This window comes from Embiotoca jacksoni, unplaced genomic scaffold, assembly GCF_022577435.1.
Source record: "Embiotoca jacksoni isolate LCO1_2020_lvr unplaced genomic scaffold, fEmbJac1.0.p SCAF_27, whole genome shotgun sequence".
In the NCBI taxonomy this organism is placed as follows: domain Eukaryota; kingdom Metazoa; phylum Chordata; class Actinopteri; family Embiotocidae; genus Embiotoca; species Embiotoca jacksoni.
The window spans coordinates 4356790-4379217 of record NW_027185378.1 but is presented as its reverse complement, the minus strand read 5'-3'; the positions used below and the strand labels follow the sequence as shown (position 1 = coordinate 4379217).

At 40.9% G+C, this 22428-nt stretch overlaps 1 protein-coding gene across 1 annotated transcript; it reads right to left on the bottom strand.

Annotated features, from left to right (window-relative positions):
• Nucleotides 1-2910: 2910 nt before the first annotated feature.
• Nucleotides 2911-22163, bottom strand: LOC138205144 (uncharacterized). Its single transcript, XM_069160877.1, has 5 exons — nucleotides 21867-22163; nucleotides 13842-17984; nucleotides 12012-12135; nucleotides 9475-10338; nucleotides 2911-8757 (listed from the first exon to the last, which is right to left on the bottom strand). Exons 2-5 carry the CDS (start codon nucleotides 17287-17289, stop codon nucleotides 8169-8171), a joined length of 5025 nt encoding a protein of 1674 aa, XP_069016978.1. The 5' UTR covers nucleotides 17290-17984; nucleotides 21867-22163; the 3' UTR covers nucleotides 2911-8168.
• Nucleotides 22164-22428: the final 265 nt, after the last annotated feature.

The following is a 22428-nucleotide window of genomic DNA, read 5'->3' as shown; positions in this document are numbered from 1 at the left end:
GTGTGTGTGAGACGCTGTAGTAATTTAGGTCTTTTAACCATGGTTGGTTATATGTCACGATTGCCAGTAACGACAGATTCAACATTTGACTTTGATGTCGGTGAAATCCCAGTGCCTTAAAACCAAAAACGCCTGCGAAAATCAAATTAATGTTTCGTTGTTAAAATGACATGGTTTGAATTCCTCATTCATTTATCTATGACACAACAGATAATTCCAGTTTAATCAGGAAACTTTCCAAGCACAGCAAGTCAGAGTTAAATCACGACGTCAGTTTTTAAAGTGACGAATGTAGTGTGGCTTAGTTCTATTTAAGTTCAATCATTTTGGTTAACCGTGGGATTTTGTTTAAAACTTTGTGTTTCTTGTATCTATTTTTGTCCAGATCAAACTGTAAATACATTAACATCTTTATTGTTTTTGCAACAGAACAACATTAGTATTTATTTGAAGTCCTGTAAGACCAATATTCACTCTCCTTTTAGCTCTGCTTTGGTCTTCTCCAACTCCCGATTAAGATATGGCTCTTTAGCTGATAAACTCTCCAGGTAGTTGATTATCTCGCCCGTCTGCTGTTTGGAGTTAGAGCAAATGGGTTCATCAGAGCTTCTAAGCTAAAAACAAACAGTAAGGTTTTTCTAAAAAATCAAAACAATTAAGTAATGACAGAGTTTTTGCAGAGGTAATGGTACATTTCTCTGGGTTTCTGAGTAGTAGCAAACCCTTTTACATTACAGTGCAAATAGTCATGTGATCTAAACACAACGTGCGGTTGACCTGGTTTTCATAACCACTTTGTTAAGTTAAGCTTGTAGGTACAATATTGACTGTATAGAAACGACAGTATGAAACAAAAAATGTCAACAAACGGTTCAACTTCAGTGGTATTTCCAAAGCAATGCAAACTTTGTTCAGTCTTCTTTTCTCTTGGTTCTTTTGAATTAATTTACAGTCCTGGAAGTCAGTATTTGGCAATGACATAAAATTGCCAAGTCTCAACTTTGAGTTGAGTAGGAATTGTATTGGAGAAATACTTCTTTTTTTTTTCAACACGGAAATGATTAACAAGTTATGGGCTTCAAAACTCGGATCTTGAGCGAGTACAATGCAGCTCAGCAGGATTGAGGTCAAGTGATTGGTTTGGCCAGTCAAGGATATTCCGCCTCTTCAGCCTCAAAAGCTCTTTGGTTGCTTTGGCCGTACGTTTGGTATTGTTATCCTGCTCAATGACAAAATGCTGTCCAAGGATTTCTGAAGCACTTGGATGCTCCTGTATACCTCTGCATTTATCCTGTCGCTTCAGTGAAATCATCAATAAATGCCAGTGTACACATGCTCAAGTCATAACAGAAGCAGCGGAAGTATGTTTGACAAATGAGGTAATGCTTTGAGTCACGAGCTGTTCCCATTCTTCTCCATATTTTCATTTTTCCATTATTTTTGATACGTGATGTTTTTTGTTTCATCAGAACTTTGTTCACCAACTCTGTAAGTATGTTTTTGTGAACTGCAGCCTGACCTTTTGGTTTTTGAGGGTTACCATTGGTTTTCATCCTATGGTGAATCCTGATCATGAAGACTTCTCTTGATTGTTGACAAGGAAACATTCCTAACTTGCTCTGCAGCCATAATGGGTTTTTCAAAACTTGTGCTCCTCTGTCTACCATGTTGCTGCTTTTTGAGCCTCATCATGAGCTCCACTTGCATGGTCACCTCTTTACCTGTCAAGTAGCAAGAGAGATCATATTTCTCCAATTTTAGCTTCACTGGCTTCCTGTGAAATCAAGAATAGAATTTAAAATTCTCTTCATGACTTACAAAGCCCTACATGACCAGGCTCCATCATATCTCAGAGATCTTATAGAACCATATAATCTTAGCAGAGCAGTTCGCTCTCAGTACGCTGGTCTGCTTGTGGTTCCTAGAGTTTACAGAAGTAGAATGGGAGGCAGAGCCTTCAGTTTCCAGGTTCCTCTCCTGTGGAACCAACCAGCTCCCAGTTTGTGTTCGAGGGGCAGAAACCCTCTCTAGCTTTAAGATTAGACTCAAAACGTTCCTTTTTGATAAAGCCTATAGTTAGGGCTGGCTCAGGTAGACCTGAACCAACCCTTAGTTATGCTGTTATAGGCCGAGGCTGCTGGGGGACCTCGTTACACGCTGAGCTTCTTTTCTTTCCTCCTACTCTTTAACTGACTCATACCTCACCATCCTTTTCTCTCCCATAGCTTTTTACTTATTGTCTGTTGTCTCCATTCAGTTCCCTCGCTCGCGTTGTTTCTGTTCTTTCTTTTGCAGATGTCCCGTCATGGAGCTGCATGTCTCTGCCCTGCGCTTGTCGTCTCCACCAACAGTTCTCCTCTTCTATCTCTATGCTGTCCTTTTCTCTCTCTGCTCTCCCCTCACCCCAACCGGTCGAGGCAGATGGCCGCCCACCCCTGAGCCTGGTCCTGTCAGAGGTTTCTTCCTGTTCAGAGGGAGTTTTTCCTTCCCTCTGTTGGAGGTTTTTCTCCCTTAAAGAGGAGGGTTTTTTTTTTCCCCTCCTAGCTTATGTGGGAATTGTTGAATTGTTGGGTTTCTCTGTATAATATTGTAAAGTCTTGCTGTAAGGACTTTAACGTGTTAAGTGCCATGAAATAACCTGTGTTGTGATTTGGCGCTATATAAATAAAGTTGAATTGAATTGAATTGAACTAAAGCTGAGACTTGGCACTTCATTGTACTGTCCATTATTTCATGAATGTGTTGAAGCAGAGAGCCTGAACAACAAAACATATTTAACTGTCATAATACTGGTCTGGTATGTTGGTGAACCTGGGTTAAGGCGAAGGGTAGCCTCTCTAATGCTGTAGTGCAATGCTGAATTCCTGAAAAGCGTGCGAGGTTAGAATTACAGAAACAGACAACATTGAGTCCCATTCCACCATCAAGTTCAGTCTTTATTTGTACATTAATGCATTTATAACAAAGCTTGGGAATATGGCACACAAAATATTTCACATAAGTCTTCTTTTCCCACTAAGAATCCATTTCAGATTTTAGTTGTTAATCACCAATAAGCTTTAACAGTGATCAGCATTGACATGAACTGCAAAGTATTCCACATATGGCCTGTTAATACTGGATTTTACAAAAGTCAGCAAAGGATGTGATACGTAACTAATCCATAGTATATCACAGTGAAGCTAGATGTCTTGCCACAGTTTAATGCTAGCAAAAATCCAATATTATTTCATTGTTAAAAATTGTACATACATCTATCTGGCTCATCATTTTATTTGGTCCAATTTGTGAGCTTTAAAGTTTAGTTACTAAAAAAAAAAACTTTCCAGCAGACATAAAGCAGTTGGGTTAAAAAAAAAAATAATTAATTATTTCAACAGAAAGCAAGTTTTCAAGTGGTATACAGCAAAGTGCCAACTGGTTAATATATTCATAAAAATCCCATCTTACACCATACATTAATAAACAAACGAATGATGTTACGTAAACAGCCTTTTTAGAATGAGACCTCAGCCAGAACATAGAGTCAGTGTGCCGTAAGTGCCAGTCAAAATAAGCAATGTGGATCACCCACACAGTTTATCCAGGTAGTTTTGTAAGTGCCACGTTCCTGTCCTATCTCTACAACAAGAAACAGTCTTCTCCACATAAAATAAACACAGCTCTCTGTACATGATCATGTCAAAGTGCCAGAGCGGGCAGGAAATCTCCAAGAAACGGCCTGAAGCCCAACGGTGGAGCTGCAGGGGAGTACTTGCTCCGTGAACAGCCGTGCTCCAATGCAACCGTTCATATAGAATAAAAAGGAGGAAAGATGAGGTTGTATAAGTGAAAAGTGTTCACACATACACCCTCTCCATTTCTTTATATTGCTCATATGTGAAAAGTGGGTGGAATGTGTCTGAATTATGTGAGCTTGGACACCCTCAAATAAGAGTTATGGCTGATTTTACTTTTGCACTCCCACATCCCATAATGCATGGCTGGATTGCTAACAAAGCGGGCACAGAACTGGCGGACCCCAGACCGCCACGGGCCCCAAAAGTTGCAGGTTCAATGTATCCTTTGCCGTTTTTGAACGTTTGATCATTTGCAGATTTGTTGTTACTAAATGTAATATCTAATAATACATGGGAATCTTTAAAAGTTAAGTTTAAATAACTTTATTATTACTGAGAAATCTTGTTTATGATTGGCTGGGAGGTGTAAATAAACTTCCAAATGGGTATTTGGTTGCCTTTCAAAAGTGAAGCAGAAAAAAAAAAAAGATGTTTAGAGAAAGAGTTTAGGGTGAGTGTTATTTGTCTTGAAAAACAAGAATCCTGCCTGTCTGAGGGACAGCTGTAGTGGAATTACAGAGGAAATGGGACCAATACTGAAAAGCAAAGTGGAAAGATGTGGAGAAAGACGACAGCAATGTGTTGAGTGCATCTCTGACAGACCAAACGGGTGACACACTGTGCGTCTGTGATGGAGAGCTATGTAGAGTTAGCAATAGCGCTATTTTCACCTCTTAAAGGCTGAGTAGTTTTACAACTTTCAGGTGATCTGTAAAATTTGTGTCTCTCCCGATGTTAAGACTTGTCTGGTATTTTATAAATCTTAACCCAGCCTTTGTAAAATGCACACCCTGCTATTTTATTATATGTTGGATAGTCGCACAAACTGAATGAAAATATTGTATTTTATGGGGCCTAAAGGTTCAATGCGGCTGTTATTTTCCTGACTCATTTTGTGTTGCCTCATCACACATTTTGTGTTTTGTTGCATTAACACTCTTGCATCCTCTTGCAATGTTTGTATTTTATTTCCTCCAATTCAAAGGAGCAGTTTGGTCGAAATCAGTTCTAATCCTCTGCAGTTTAGTAAAAACACTCTGCAGGGGCTACAGAAAGAAGAGAGGATGTGATATTTTATGTCAAGCATTTATTACTCATTACTCCTTCCAATAGGCTTGAGCTCTGACAGAATGCAGTCACTGGCCGCGAGCACATCTACAGCTACGTTGCTTGATGTGCTGGGTGAAGATGGTTATTGCTCGGATGTTTGTGGTCGAATCTATAATGTTGAGTGTGTGTCTACGATGATGGACTGCAAATACCTTTTACTGAGAAAGCATGCCACACACGGCATTTGAACCCACAGAGCTCCCGTCAGACATTTAAGACGTGTTACCACTTCAATAAAACAACCATGTCAACTCACTAAACACACAATACCAGCGCATTTGGTGTTACACTCAACAACTAATGTGGACTGCCATAATCATAACAATCAAAGCACGGCCATAATCATCTAAGTGACACCTCTGATGTGTCTTGATTACAATCACAGCTGCAGGCTGTGTGTCTGCAGTCAGAGAGCGGGGTGAACTATAACTCCTCCAGTTATTGAACTGCAGTTTCATTACTGACTTGTTCCTGAGCAGTCATAGCTGAGAATCTGTTCAACTAGCGGCCCACTATAATATGTAATATTATATCATCGTGCAACTCAAACCTTCTCTGTGGATAAGAAGGAATGCAGAACATTAATGCAAAGCCATGCAAATTTCTGAAAAAAATTCCTACCATGACCTTTAGGTGGCTCTGAAAAATGTTACAAGGAAAAACGCAAGATTGAAAACATAAATATTCCAAATAAAGATTCAAATTGTAGGATTCAGGGAAATCTTTCAGCAGAAATGGAATATAATATTGATAATTATACTTTCATTCGTTTATAATCACCTGAGAATTATTGTGTTTTCATTACGGGGGGTCCCCAAATATAATTATTCTATTCCACTACAGTGTCTTCACAGCTCACTTTTCATGTTTAAAAAACGATGGCTTTTCTGGGTATTTTTTGTGTTATGTGCCATAATCAAGGAACATTAATTTAATACATTCTGACATAAAAAATTTTAAAAAAGAATCACAAACTAGCAGCTGTGGTCATTTTAAAACATCATAAGTCATTAGTTCTGACCTGATTAACATTCACCTCCGAAGACATTCAGACAGTCAAAAACAAAAATGTGCGACTTTAAAAATAGAGATATGCTAAGGAATGACTCAATTCCTCTGTGGATGTGCTTGTAAATCTGTGCTTAAAAGCACCAGAGAGAAGTCTGTCTCTGAACCTGACAGGTACATTTAAGGCTCTACCAAATCCTCTTGGTTTACACAAAGCATCATCATCAACAATGGCAAAGCTTTACAGTGTTCATGTTGGCAGATAAAGCTGCACAAGGCAACGATTTATTTTTCCCATTAAAACATCCATCTTATCTCAGCAACTGTAATCAAGAAATATGGCTGCAGCATCCCCACAAAAGAGTCAACCTCCAAATCCACGGGCCATCATGCACACTTCAAACATACACTAAGGAAGAACACATTTAGTTGACTTGGAAGTTTGCTTCTCATTGACCAATTTGAAATTCAAATGCAAAAATGAGAGGAGCACAATTAAATCTTCTTTGCAAGCAATTTGCCTGCCGGGCTATAACTTCCTACACAACCTTTCACAGCCACAAGAATCAACGGTGGGTAACTGACGGTAATGTGTTCACCTTCAACCTTCCCTTCGTCACATCTGTAACAAATCTGTTCTCTCTTTCAAAGGTGCTATATGTATCATTTTTTAACATCAGTAAATGATTACCACATTCATTGTGAAACATTAGTGTAATTATTCAACAACAAGACCGCTGCTGTGATGATTGGCAGCTCCACCGGCGTCAACACTCGACTTTACAGCGTGTGCCGCCGACTCGGATTCAGAGGGAAACATTTTGGAATGATTTTACTTTCAGCACAAACAGAGCTGAAGCTGTCCAATTTTCTCACTGTGATAAATGCTGAAAGGGGCGCGAGGGACAAATGGGCTGAAAATTGTCTCCAACATGTTTATCCTCTTCAGTAAAACCAAAGATGCCCAGGAGGTGAAGACAGACAGAGAGAAGAAATCTCTATTTTGAAGAAAAAAAAAACCACTAGCACTAAAACATACAATTAATTTGAGACTAGGCCTGTCAATCATCTCGGTCATGGTCTCACTGTTTATGGCAATTACACCAAACTACCTGATGATCACTTGATGTTTAAAAATGTTACACATAAAACCTCTGATTGAGTGTAAGACTGCATTTACAATCAATATTTGGCAGTATAAATAAAATGAAACTCAGCCATAATACGTATCAACACTTTCCACATATGAAACACAGAATATAGCATGAAACTGTAAGCATATTGCTCAATTATAACATTCACAATTTCAATCTAATTGATAAATAAAACATTTAAATTAAATGTTCTTAAATCCTTTCATTAGTTGTTCATGTTTGCACACTCATCACATATACTGTATATATTTCGCATTAATTATCTCAAATTGTTCAAAATATATTATTGACACACTGTTAAATACACTGTGAAGTTGGATGTCATTATAAAACACATTGATCACTGTAATGTTCAACCTCAGCCGAAGTCAGTTTTAGTTTTTAAAATACAGTAAATGCGGCATTATCTGGGGAAGTTAGTGTAATTTGATAAAAGGGCTGAGGCACATTTACATTGGGCAATGGATTACACAATGTCGGAGACTAGCAAGATCAATTATTTTCTCCAAGTTGAGTAATTTTTATGTTTTATTGTAAAAGAACATGTTTAATGTTTAATACAGGCAGCGAATCCTGACATGAATAAAATGAATAGAAATGCAAGTCGTGGTTGAATTTTCCTTGCAGTTGTATATATTCTGTACAGTACATTCAACAAAATAAAAATTCAATAAAACTATTCATTTTTATTATTTCGATAGATAATAATGTGAACATATGATTAATAAGCCCACCCTGTGTCCTAAAATATGACTGTTGATGAAACCCAAAAATGACTCTATTGCTGTCAAGCCCGAGTCTCACCATTCCTTTCGAACTTAAAGTGAAAAATACGATATTTGAAACGCTAATCTAAGAAAATGCAACAAGTAACACCTTCTTTATGCAGCCTTTGTAGGTCAAAGAAGGCAGTGGCAGCAGCTCGATGCAAAATTCAAAAATTCAAAGACAAAAACTGGAGTTCTACAGAAAGTTAAATATCTTTTCTACCTTTCTGCATATCAGCTTCAGGCATTGAAAAGCTTCTCCCAAAAGGTCAAAGACCCAATTTCAGAAATCAACCAGAGGACGATGATGAAGGTGACGATGATGAAGACGATGAAGATGAAGGGGAGGGTCTATGGGTCTCATCACCCCCCATTTCTGTGCGTCTTACCAGTGATGTTGAAGATGTCATTTCCTTGTCTTTTTCCTTTCTGCTTCCAGTGCAAACTGACCTCTGAGCTGGTTTAAACTGCCACGTCACCCTCTTTGATGCTGACAGCTGATCTACTGTTGTCGCCCGCCTGATTGGTGCAGTGACAGGCTGAGTTGTCATGGGAACGGCCGGTGTTGCTGCCATGCTGGTGGTAACCCCGGTAACGTTTCCCGCTCTTCCGTTGTTGTTTCTGTCTTGTTCTGTGAAGAGCTCACTCAGCACTTCGGGTTCAGTGGTTTCTCCAAACAAGTCCCAGCCGGGTTCGGCAGGCAGCTGCTTGGGCCGTGCTGCGCCAGCTGATCTGTTACCAGCCGCGGAGATTCTTGAGGAGCGACTGGGATCGGAGTCAGACAGGTCTGAGTCCCAGTCACTGTCACCTGCCACCGAGTCACAACCTAGTACTGATACATCAACAGCTCCAGAGCCTGAACTCTCAGAATCTGACTCCCTGGAAGAAAAACAAAACAAAAAAACACAAGAGACAGAATCAGACATGTAAGATATTGCATTGCAGTAAGATTGAATTGCACTGACCAGCATCTCTCCAATCTAATAGGTATTCAAAGTTTGTTCTTTCACTGCTTTTAAAAATGCTTTGACGCAAGCAATCTATATGTTTGAAATGACAAATAATTATCCCTAGTGCTGAACTGCAAACACACAGAGAGTGTAGGAACATCAATTTAACATATTGTATGATGGGTTAGTAATGGAAAAAGAAACGACTACAAAGTTTGTAAAAGAATATTAACGTGTGATTTTTTTTTTTTTCCAGAGAATTACTGTGTTCAGGTACAGGATTCAAAAAAGGGCTACTTCCAACATCTGACTATGTCTCCAATTCTGGACAGCAGCTCTGTTTTTATTGAAAGGAGACAGCTGTGGTTTGGCCATCTGATTAGAATGCCACCTGGAAGCCTCCCTGTGAAGGTATTCCAGGCACACCCAACTGGGATATGATCATAAATAAAAGATGCGTGGGCTACCTGACTTAGCAGACTGCTAAAGCAACCAAGATAAGCAGACAAAAATGGAAGGATACATATATTGCTAAATGATGATATATGACAATATTGCTCTAAGTCATTTCTTACCCCTTACTAAATTACAAACAATGAAATGTATGTGAGCTGTGGTGAACACCCAGAGATAAATGCATACATACTTGCCACTGTAGGGTGTGGTTCCTGCAGGGCCCAGTAGGAGGCAGTCCGGAGCAGCCAGGTAAACAAAACTGTCAGTGCAAAGAAAATCTCCTTCTTCTAGTTTTTGTGGGGCAAGGTGAGCCAGCTTGGTGTCCCACTCCGTACTGGACTGGTCCATGTGTGTTTTCATGCTTCCTATATGTTGCTGTATACCCTCTTGCCTTGTAGAAACTTCTGAAACTGTGGTAACGTCGCCCCCAAAGGCAGGTCTTGCAGACACAGCAAGGTAAACAAAGCTGTCTGATTGGACAAAGGGATCTAAGTCACCACAGTCCAGTCCTGAGCTTCTGATTGGCTTCTGATTATGATCTAGAAGGTGTTTGACTTGTTTTGAGGGAGAGAGTGGAAGGGGAGAGTCCAAACCCATGAGGGTCACTTTTTTCCTGGGTTGTGTTTCTTCACTTTGTTGGGTATGTAGACTCATGGAGGCTTTAATAACTGACTGTTCAAATGGGGTCCTAATAATTGAAACCATTCCTATCTTACCATCTTTCCCTCTCTCTTTATCTGCCCCCATCTGTCCATGCCCTACTTCCTCTATGTCACCATCTCCTTCAATGCCTTCATGCGAGGCAGTGTGGAGGAGTGACGGGTAGCACCACTGGAGCTCTGCACTCTCCTCCCTCCCCCATCCCTTTAACCCTACATCATCCCCGTCTTTTTCCAGTGACGTGTTGCTGCTGCCTAGGTCGGAGCCACTTATTGGCTGATCGCTGTCAGAGCCGGCCTCCTCTTGGCTTTGATTGGATAAGGAGAGGAAGACGCCACTGGAGTCGGACTCCAGTGTAAGGTTGGAGTCTGGAGAGCTGTCCTCTTTAGTGGAGCTAGAGAAAGAAAAAAAAGACAAGGCAGTCAAAAGCTTCATCCCCATGTGTTTGCTTAGCTCCTGTGACTCCTCATGCTTTCTCTGTCTACCACTGGTTACCACAGATGCCATCAAATTTGTCATACCCTACTTTTTCAGATCAGGGCCAGTGATTTGTTTTTGTCGCACAGCCCCAAGACATCAAACTTGCACAGATGTATTAGGTGATGGACACGTCATTACGAAGACATTAGCTTTCTAATTTGGCTAAATTGTGGCATTGTTTTGGTTTGTTTCTTCATTTGTTAGCCAGACCACACTCATAATCATGAGTCAAAATTTGATATCTGTTATCAGGATCTAGTTGACCTATTTAGGTCCAAATTAAATCTATTTCTATCTGACATGTGTGATGTGCTGTCTGAAGTGCACCTGCAACCTCTTCTTATGAATCATCTTATAATGGTCCATCTTATAATAACATATAAAGCTCAATTTTAATTTGACAATAGATAGATATAATTAGGTAAAAAAAAGATATCCAGCTTATTAAAGGCATATATACTGCATATTATTGGCTTTTAGTGCTTATTAATTTATTTGTGCTTAGTATTAACTATTTGGGTCTGAGATAAATCCTATGTAGGTTTTAAAAAAGAAATTAAACAAAAGTCAATTAAAAGTCAAGAAACACATTGCATGTGGTAGTCTACTAAAAGAAATGAGTAAAAGTGCAGTCATATCTCCTGCTGAATTACAAACCAATTATCAAACAACCACATGTAAACGCAAATCAGCTCATGAACTACTGAATTAGAATGGCTGGGAAGTTGGCTGGCCTTAAATAAGTGATTAATTAAATGCAAAAGGACATCGGAGCAAATTAACAAATTGTGGAAATTATTTGAAATACCTAAGTACAACTGTTTTATGATATTTTATTTGAAAAATTTAGAAATATTTTACAATCACTGGCACTGACCAAGACTGTTTACCATCTACCTTCTAATATATTCAATATGACTGTTCTAATTTGTTGATTGGATGTGGTGTGTCTCAAGGCTCAAGTGTTGGGCCACTACCATTTTGGTCATTTATTTCACTCATGGCTCAACCGCAAGAAATTCTGTGTATTCAATTTGCATTTACTTACATTTAGAATCCAAACATGATCAATTTTAAACTGCGAGAAATCTTGACACCACACCGCACGGTGCACAGCTGCAAGTCAAAATCGGGTGCTGATATATTTCATTGCTCTGTGAGTATATATCAAAAAGTATAAAAAGAAAAGATAATGAGAAATGAAAAGAAAAAAAATTACATCCAAAACTTATATTTTGTTGTTTAAATCTGCTCTCCATAGCACTGGGGTGCATCTAGCACCCACAAAATAAATAAACAAAAATATCCAGATATCTTAATAAAAACTCTCTAAACTGACCACAAAAGCCAGTATCAAAGTGCAACATAAAATCATGGCATTGAATAGAACTTATCATCCGGTGGCATTGTGGCTCAGTGCATTTATAACCCCGTCCAAAGGGGACTTTAATCAGATCTACAGTTTATCTTGACTGAATTCAAACCTGGATTTAGATTTTGCCTTGTGCAGTCACCCGGGCTGCATTTAACATCAGGTGGAGATTAGTGTGCAGTCGGTGCAGACCATAATCATGCTCATGGAATTACCTTGTGCCAGCAGTGGAAGTCCCAACAGATTTAGTTGACCAGTCAACCGGAGGTGTGTCTGTGTCTGTAGCTGGTGAGGCCACAATGCTGAGCTCCAAAATGACTTGGGATCTGCTGCCCACTCCTGAAAAGTAGAGAAAGCACAATTAAACAAGAGAAACAGTAGATACTGTACAATCAGTGGATATACCATTCATCCTTTCCTTATCATACCTTCGGACATTTGTTCACAACCAGTTGATCAGTCTTTGTCATTGTGTAGTAGCTGTTGCTCAGCTTTCTCGCTAAAACCTTTCCGTAGTATTTGGAAAGTGTCTTACGCATTGGTTTCTGAGAGGATAATTTTTCAGTAATCATACAAGACATCAAGTGCAGTATGGCTCAAGCTATGACAGGACAAGCAAACAAACTCTCTGCTCAGACACATGACAATCAAAAAATATCATTGCTTGGCAAATGTTCACATTCACATGCAATAAATAGTTCCGCATGAATTGAGATGTGTTATGTTCACCAATAACAAATCAACTGATTTCACCTACTGTATACATACTACTCAGATGTTAAAGGGTTAAACTAAGATGCAATGGAGCTCCATTTGTAAAACGGATCACATTTGAGTGTCTCACTCATAAGAATGTATGCATTACACATTCTGGTACTGATTTAAAATTTCAAAGTCCATTTCTTACCCCTTTTCCCTGAGTAGTATTTAAGGCTAAGCTGATCCATTAATTATCTGAGAAAGCTTCGATGTTATTGAAAGGTATTTTAATAAAGCCACCATGGACTTTTCAATATATTTCCCCTTTATGATCTCCATATAAGTATACATTGAACTGTGCGCACAGACAGACAGGAACACTGAACTACGTAATATATAATATGGATTATATTTAGTAAAGCTGGGTTTCTGAGGGAACCAGGAGAGATGAGATGAAACAAAAGCTGGACTGCTTTGATTCTGAAAAACAGAGCCCTAAGTTATGACATGTTCTCACAATATAACATTATATTTCTGAAGTTTTCAGGAGTTATCGCCCTGTGAAACCTATCAGAGGTTCTCCAATACCAAAATCATTATTTAGGTCAGATCATAGCACTGCGCTGATATTATTTAGAAAACTGAAAAAAAAAAAAAAAAAAAAACAGTGTTTATGCCTGGAAACTGATTAATACATCAGTCCAAAACAAGAACAATTGTATTTCGCTGGCACTAATTTACCACCACCACAACCACAACCTATTTTGGTCCATGTATTAACCAGCCAAGCCAATTTTTCAAACAGTCATAAACAATAGGATTTATTGTGAATTGTATACAGTATGATAAATCTGCTGTTTTATATGTTCATGTCATCAACATAAAGGTTCATACAAAAAAATGATTCAATGGGTTTCACTGCAAAATGTTATACTTATTTAAAAAACAAAAGGCATCTGTTAATTGTTGCAAATCAACATAAAGAAATACAGCCCATAAATCATTACACTGTATAAAATTTTAGCAGCTGAATTTTTCTACTTTCCTTTTACTTAATCCACAAATTGTCACTGGTCTTTCAGTGATTTAGGTCGATATTGCCAAATTGGGGCTCAATCAAATTAAAATTAAGATGTTCATACAGCCAAGTCATTTTTCCTGCATAGGAGTACTTGTTTATCATCTCTGGGATAAATGACAGTGCAGTTCACATGATCTATAGCTGCCTTTTCTCAAGGTCTCCTTGCAAGGTAAAATGTCCACAGCTGTCAGACTCCAGACTCCAAGTTTGCAAGGCACATTAATTTAAAACTTGGGAATAATGAAGACAAATATACAGGATCTACCTGTGAGATGAGCAGCTTTCTCTCTCTGTGGCCCAGGGTGTGTTTGGTACATGTCAGCTCGTTCCCTCTGCGGATCGAGCAGTGTCTGGTACGTATCCTGGGTGTCTCTATGGGGCTGAGACAGGTCTAGGTGCTCCAGGTCAGAGTCCAGCTCCCTGGCTCTCCTCTCTAACTCTGTCAGGCTGAGCTCCGAGGCTGCTGAGGAAGGCGGGTGGGAGCCCCCAAACCCAACCGGGGGCCGGAGGAGAGGCCAACGCTGCAGGGAGCCTGTGAAGGAATCTGTATCACCTCCTCCTGCTGCTCCTCCTTTTTCCCAGCCATCATCCCACAACGTGTTGACCATGTCAAGGACATCATCCCAACTCTCCGTCCCTTCCTCCTCTCCAAGTTTCCCTACCGCCCCTCCGTCCAACTCCCCTTCTTCTTTCTGTAATTTAACCACATCCTCCTCCAATTCTTGACCTTGCTGCTCCTGTATTCCATCCTTAGTCTTCACATCTATATTCTCCAGATTTTCAGATGTTGTTTTGATCCCCTGCTCTTTTTTCACATCCTTGTTTTTGTTTGGATTTTCCTGGATTTTTTCTTCTACCCTTCTCTCTATCTTTTCTCGTTTAGTTTCCTCCACCAACTCCACATCAACAATAATCCTCTTTTTCTCCTTAACCACTTTCTCCTCCTTTTTGTATTTCTCTTCTCTCCTTTGGTTCTCTTTCTTCTCTTCCTTCTCCTTTTCCTCCCTCTCAGTGTTCTCGTTACTCTGTTCTCCTTGTTTTTCCCTGCTTCTGGATCTCCTGGGTTCTTCTGGCTCTCTGCAGACCCTCCAGTGCTCCAAGTTCTGCTCCTTTAAGGAAGCTCTGCCCACCAAACTGGTCCCCTGTCCTGGTTCTGGATGCGAGGGCTCTCTGAGTGAGCATCGTCCCACAATACTTGAAGAGTTTGTTAATGGATTCTCTGAGAAGTGGCCTAGATGGGAGTGAAGATGGGCATGTGGACGTCTCTTCTCCAAAGCTGAGAGGACAGAAGGGAGTGGAGGGAGAATTGGGAGATTGTGAAGTGCTCCACCCTGACGAACAGTCCTCTTTCTAACAATAATTCGGCGAGGCCAGGTGGACTCAATGCCTTCAGCTGGGCCTGTTGATTCAAGGTCTCCAAGCCCCCTGCTTGGTCGAGGACTGACGACACCTGGTCTCAGCCCTGTGGCTGTGCCAGGTCTAGTCCTAGAGCTGGACTTGGATGATTTGGATTTGTGGGATCTTGAACTTCTCTCCACATGGCTGGATTCAATTCTATCAATGTCCAAAGGCTTTGTATCAGCTTGATCTGCAGGGGCAGCTTCAGTTTTACATACAGCCACAGCACTCATTGGAGCTTTTTCTGTTGTCCTAGTGCTGGCCTTGGCTTCACTGACAACCCCAGTCTCACTGTTATTCTTCTTCACTGTCTCAACCCCTACCCCAGCTTCTAGTACTGCCTCAGGCTTAGATGTCAGAGCAATTTTAAAATCGGTCTCAACTTTAGCTTCTACTCTAGACTCTGCTGCTGAAACAACCTCATTACCAACCTTAGCTACAACTTCAATTTCTGTTCCAGTCCTGTTGTCCACCTGCTTTAAACTAGCTTTAGACTCAACCCCTTGCTCAAACCCTGGCTTAAACCCTGGACAAGATCCAGCTTCAATCTCAACTCTATCTCCCAGCCCAACCATGCTTTCAGTGTCAGTCACATTTAGGGGTACAGTTTCAGCAGTAGGGTCTGGTTTAGTCACAGCCTTTCCATTTTTTTCTCCACTCTTTGTCCCTCCCCTGTGTCCCTCCTTGGTCACAGCTGGAGCCATGTTTTCTATCTGCACCCCAGATTGCACTTTTCCTTCCAAATCCCGACCCCCTGGTCTTGTCTTCACCTGGGAGCCCATTCTTGTTTCAGACACATGCTTCATGCTAGACCTGGACCCATTGTCATATTTGTTCCAACTTTCAGCTCTATGATGTTCTTGTATGCCAGCCCTGATTTCAGCCTCTGACATGTTTCCAGACCCAACTTCACAGACCAGCCTTGGCCCACACCCAGATTTACTGTCAACCAACACCAAACTCACACCGCTATTGTCGAATTTAGGAACCATCCCCCCACCCACAGTTTCAGGGAGAACCTTTGACCCAGCTCTATTCCTACCTACTGCTCCAGTGCCCATTCTAGGGGCAGCACTGGGGGAGGGTGAGGGTGAAGGCTGGGGGAGCAACAAGGGTGTAGTGTCTAAACCCTGGTCAGGCTCTAAAAACACCGAGTCTCTGTCTGAGCGAAGAGGAACCGGTCGGCCATACCCAAAGGTTCCAAAAGTTGATGTCTCAATCCTCTCCCTTTCTCTCGCTCTCTCCCTTTCCAGCCGTCCCCTTTCCCTCTCTCTTTCCCACTCTCGCTGGGCCCACCCACGCTCAAGTTCCCTTTCTCGCTCCCTCTCCCACTCCCTTTCTCGCTCACTGCGGCCCCATCCTCCTCCTCGATCCCTCATGTCCTGTTCGAGGTCATGTACTGAGAGTTGGACCAGCGGAGCGCGGTAGGGTGATCTTCTAAGCTCCTGGGGTGGTGAAAGCCTAAGGCTCTGAGTTTGGGAGTAATGCCTGGGCTGGATGACATGGGGAGGGGAACAGCGCAAACTTTGAGACTGACTGGGGCGAGGCTTAGCTGGGGAGAAAAAGACTGGAGTATGGTAACCTGAAGAAAGAGGTGATCCGGAGAAGGGTGAAATGAGAGGGGAGGTAAGAGAGGAGGACTGGCCTCCAGGCGGAGGGTAGTGCCCTGGGTTCAGATATCCCCCTCCTCTGTCCATCATTTCAGCTGTAGTAAGCTCGACACACTCCATGTGTTTTGGCGGTGTCAAGACTTTCCAGGAGTGTCGACCATCTCTGCTCTTCGTGCTGTCTCCTTGGTGATGGTGGTGGTGATGGTGGTGTTTCTTTGATGAGGAGGAGGAAACTCCCGGTGCTGAGAATGAAGACACTGAGGGAGAAACTGATCGGTTGAAATGTCCTGGTGAATGGCAGCCGCCGCCATCTATATCCTGACCTGCGAGCTTCAGTGAATCATAGATTGCTCTTTCATCCAGTCGCCGCACAAAGGAGGGATTTGGAGTTAAAGAGCGGGGTTGTGGATCAAACATGTCAGCAGGGGTCCTGCTGACTCTGAGAGAGCCACTTGCTGAGTAGCTAAAACTCCCCTCTCCTCCACAGTCTCGCCGTATGGACCCTGCAGGGTGGTGGTGATGGCTGTCAATCTGTTGATTGATGCACATGGTATCATAAATGGATCGTTGGGGTATGTAGCCGTCTCCATACCCCCCTTCCACTCCCATATCTCGCCTTCCCATCCCCCCATCCCCAACTCCATGTTTCTCAAGGCAGCAAGAGCTCTTCCTGAAACAACCGGGACGGCTAAGAGGCTTGCCCATGATTGGTCGGATGGCTGACGGTGGGGGGGGTCGGTGGGAGGCACGTGTGAAGTTTGAAGAGTGAATTGTGAAGTCGTTAATTTTACTAGATCTAAAAAAGTTTGCTTGCAAAATAACTTTCAGAATATACAAGGTGCATGTCAGCTGGTTTTGAGAGAGCCATGGGAAAAGAAAAGAAGTGGAGAAATATCATATTCAAAATGTTAGCTTTTTCTTTTCTGGTAAAATACTGAAGCATATTCCTTCTGTTTCACCATGAACTCAGGAGAATCTTGGGATCACAGTTCCGCACGCCTTCAACAAAAATCCTTTTGACAAATGCTCCATGGTATGAAAAAAAAGGCAAGAAAATAGTGTCCAAATGGTATTTAAAAATTAATTATTTTGAGGAAAAAAATCCAACCAGATTTTGGAAAAATACATGAAAAGATAAGACAAAATATGTCCAGTTTTTATGTCCACAAGGTTTTCTAGCTCATATTCTCTCCTACTCGCTTCCCGATGTGACAGCATTTGTATTTATTTTGGTTGTTTATAGTTCTGGCTCGCTGTTCAGAGACAATTAAATCTTTATCCAGCAAAGCCTCAGTCCATCAGACAAGGACCAACAGAAAGAGTGAATACAGTAGATGGAGAATTGAATCCAGTCAAAAGCTTCTCCTCTCATTCTGGCTGTGGTGATTAGTGTCCGCTGGCTGTAGAAAACAAAGCAAACAACAGAAATGGTTGAATGGAAGGCAGCTAGAAAATGTCTCTTCATAAGTCAGTGTCTACTAGCAATTCAGTATTAGGATATTAGGTCAAAATATATATTCCTGCATGTCCAGTTAAAGGGTCACGCCACCCAGTTTACTTGTCATGAGACGGACTACTCAACCCGTAAAAACAGTTACATAACATCCTATGTGGCTCTGAATAGAGAATTCTATAGTCAGAGGAAATAACCCTTGTGATGTAATCAGAACTCAGATTGGTCGTAAGACTTTTTAAAAACTAAAAAGTGGAGTTTGAAAGGTACTGGAATTAACCAAGCAGGGAGGGTCTAAAGAAAGATAATTAAGTTGCATTGTGGGAACTGTAGAACCCGCTGCTTGGCCCATTCCAAGAAGGAAGAAATTAGGCTTTTGGGGTCTGTACTTCTTAGATTTCTAATCATGTATTTTTATTCTGTCTTTAAGGAGTACCCCAATTTAAATCTTAAATTGCATGCATGCTTCTTAGGTTTGATCCAACTGCCTCCAGAGGAATTTACAAACAATTGAGAGGAAAAATGGGTTGACTGAGACTACTTCTTCAACCTATTAATTACAACTTTGGAATCTTTTACATTTGATTTAAATACATTAAACCTTTAGTGTACAACTGATATTGATTATAAAAATGAACAAGCATTACATTCAAGCCTTTGCCAAAACAGTTCACACAAAGCTTATTAAGTGTTTGCCGGGTAGATCTCTGAGTTTTTCAAATCTGGAGTCTGGTGCAGTATTCCCACATTACGTAAATGACTGCATACTGGGGATGCTCTATGGGCAGAGCATGGACCCCCGAGACTACCATTAGCTGAGCCAGTTTTGGTTTAGGGCTATGCTAACTTGAATATGAATAAAATCATTTAATCATGCATTTCTTCTAGACTTTCCAAATGCTTTTGAACCATATGGATACAATTTGTATTGTGAAATGAATCATTTCACAGGGATTGCGATGCTCAAGACAATTTAGCCACCATTTTATAGCTGCAGTAGTAGTGACTGAATAGGCTAAAGTGAGGCCTATGATGTCAGCACACTTCAACAGAGTTTTTGTAATTACTCTCACTGGCGGAGACAAATGTTCTGCAGTGTACATTTAAATGATGCCCTCAGGTCAAACAGCACTAACCCAAGAACCTCCATCCATCTGTGGGTCATACCGAGAGGATCTGTGCTTTAATTTGACTCAAAAGTCCATTTTGTAGAACAATTAAAATACAATCAGTAAAATGTCGTGCAGTACCGTGACATGCACAGAGCAGGAGGATATTACCGGAATGAGTAAGTATTACAAGTTTCATCGCTTGATCAAAATTAGAGTTACACACGTTTTTATGAGTGCTGGTTTGGCATGGTTCGCACATCAAATTTTGTGTTAAACTCTGAAAAGCAGCACTGGTGATGCTTAAAATCCTCCAGGAAGTCTCTGGCAATGAAGCAATGAGCCCGAAGAGGTATAAACAGCAAGGGTCAGGCGCGAACCAGGTGGGTTTTCTTTGGCATTTGACTTGTCCCTAAGGGTCAGACTGTCAACACTGAGTTCTACTGGAATGCTCTGAGGCATTAGGGAAAATATTCAGTGCAAATGACCTAAACTGTGATGCGATGGTACTTGGGTTCTCCAACAGGACAAAGTGCCTGCTCACAGCGCGTTGAAAAAGCACAAGTTTCTTGCCCACAAAAACACAATTCTGCTTCCCACCACTCCTACTAACCTACTAACTCCTACTACTTCTTTCTGTTCCCCAATAATATGTCAGAAACTCTGATGTGTGCCCTCACAGGAATGTACATAACTCGGGTGCAGATTTTGATCAGGCAACAAAATTTGTAACACACTCATTTCATTCGTTCATGTTCATACGCAACAGGAGCATCCTCAGAACTTATTGATTCACCCTCGCATGCAAATCGAGAGGTGTCGCTACTTTGCCAACGTCTTGAAAAAGACCCACTGTCATCCTCAGATCAGCAGTTTTACATTGCCTTTGACTGAGAGGCTGCTATTCAAGAAAGAAGCCCATGCTTCAAAAGAGACACCTTCAAGCTAAGCTTCAAACTAAAGTTTGCAGCTGACTATTTGGGCACAGAAAAGGTCTTTTGGAGTGCAATGTACCAATGGAACAGGCACAAAATTAATGGAATAAGGAAGAGGGAGGGAGAAATCTTGTCAAACCATTTAGTCACGCATTTAAAACTTGAACAGAACTTGGTTTCCCAATGTTAAGCTTTTGGAGTGGCCTTCCCAAAATCCAGACCTGAACTTTATCCAAAATATCTGGACTTGCTTAAAAGTCAGGTCATTGCCAGGAAACCGACAAATATAATTGAAGTCTCCCAATTATGCCAAAACGAGTGGTCAAATATCTATTTAGAACCCTGGCAGAAGCCTGTTGATGGCTACCAAAAGCATCAGGTCAAGGCTTAATTTTAATTAACCAAATATTATATGTGCTGTATGTTTAATTTAGATAATATGTTGATTTTGGGAAAAGAAAAAATAAGTTCAAACGTGTACACCAAATTCTTGGATTTTTGCTCTCTTTTAAAGATGTATGTTGACATTAATTCTTACCCAAAAAAGGAACAGTTCAAAGAAATCCTTGAGTCCAACAATGCCATAACAATACTGTGTGCATGTTATCTTCAGACTACAAGTGTAACAAACCAACAGTGTTCACAACCTTCCAAAACCAAACTGTGTTTTCTTGCCTCTCATGCATTGGTTAAACATCAAATTAAATATGGGATTTCCAAGCCATCCCATTGGTCAGTTTTGAGGAATTTCAATCTGGGAAGAACATACACCATACCAACAGTTCTCACAACCTAAAGACAGGAAATATTCCTCATAGCCAAGTAAAAAATAAAAACAATTTAAAGTGATGAGGCCGTGCTTTGGAAAATTCATAGATGTCTTATCTTAGAACATATAACAAACAAACAGTTCTCACAACCTAAAGGGTGAAACAGCAAAGATAACAAAAGACAAAACCTCAATCAACTTGCCAAGCATTTTGAAGTTGGAGAGATGTTAATGCGACAGCTTGCACCAAGCGGTCCTAAAGCCCCATGTAAATTTGGTGCCAAAAATAAAGTCAAGGTGACGTCAATATTCCTTCAAAGCTGATCCCTCAATCAATATGACAAATCAAAAGCTGTATGGCATTGTGAAAATTAGGTCTGATGTTATCATTTCTTTTTTGAATGTGTTGGTTAATTTACAGCACCTACCCATAGCTAACTCCGGCTTTGTGGGAGGTAGCAACAGTACGTAATATGATGATTAGCTTTTATTTGCTTAGAAGTAAGCAATACGAACAGAAGTAAAAAAACAAAAAAGCATACACCACACACAGTGAGAGGTCTGGTAGACCCAGGACAGCACTGCTTAAATTCACTACCACTTGAACCACTTAAGTGGAGAAAAAGTTCAAACATAATTGACGTTACATTCCAAATCTCATTTTAGCATACTTCCCTTGCTCACAATGAAAAGAGTACATTGACATTTGCATTTTGAAAAACATCTTTTGAACGCTTTTTACTGTAGTTCTGAAGAGTCCATATTAATCAAAAATGACATGTTAAAGAGTCAGAACTCTAATTTGCATGTATTAGTGATGCCTTCTTGACAAAGAAGCCAGTCTCCGTCAAAGGAGCCTATTGATAGCTGAGAGTCATTCTTAGTCTGCATTTCTCTATCTGTTCATTGTGCCTTCGGTCTTAAGCATCCTCTCTTTCTTTCTCCTCCCTTGCTCTCTTTCATCACTGCTGCTGCCACCTGCTCTATTTCCCCCCGATCAATAGAAAAGCCACAACCTTAATAACATGGTCACAGTCAGTAAAAGGCATCTGTCAATCCAGTCCTTCGATCCTGGTCCCATCCTGGTAATGTGTTGTCATTCTGCTTCAAATCAGCATCCTCATTTGTTTTTCTTACTAGCATCCCTGTTGTTTCTTTCTCAATCCCTCTTTCTTTATCTCTGCTGTTTTTCTCTTTTTCAGTCGCTTGTCCCCTTCTCTCTCTGCCTCTCCCACCTCTCTCTCCACTGTGAATCATGCCTTCTGTCAGTGGAAGGTTTTTTTGACAAGCGCTCTCTCTGCCAACCAGCACACCAACGCAAACCTTCCTCCTCCTCCTCCTCCTCCTCCTCCTCCTCCTCTCCCTCTCCCTTCTAGCTTTTCTCTTTCGCAATTCAGCCTCCCTCCACCTCTCGCTCTCTTCTTCTCTTCCTCTGCCTCTCTCTCTCTCTCTCTCCTTCCCATTTACACTCCACACAGCTTTGGGGCTTTAAGAGCTTTGGAGTTGCAAAGAGACCAACTTCTCCTCTCCATCTGCCTGTCTTTCCTTTGCATCTCATCTCATCTCTCTATCTTAGCA

What these genes read in the sequence shown, in the direction of transcription:
- LOC138205144 (XM_069160877.1), bottom strand. Translation starts at nt 17,289, where the DNA reads ATGGGCAAGCCTCTTAGCCGTCCCGGTTGTTTCAGGAAGAGCTCTTGC. An exon ending in GAAAGCTGCTCATCTCACAG is followed by an intron (nt 12,136 to 13,841) that starts GTAGATCCTGTA and finishes TCTACTTTTCAG; the next exon opens with GAGTGGGCAGCAGATCCCAA. An exon ending in ACTTCCACTGCTGGCACAAG is followed by an intron (nt 10,339 to 12,011) that starts GTAATTCCATGA and finishes TTCTTTCTCTAG; the next exon opens with CTCCACTAAAGAGGACAGCT.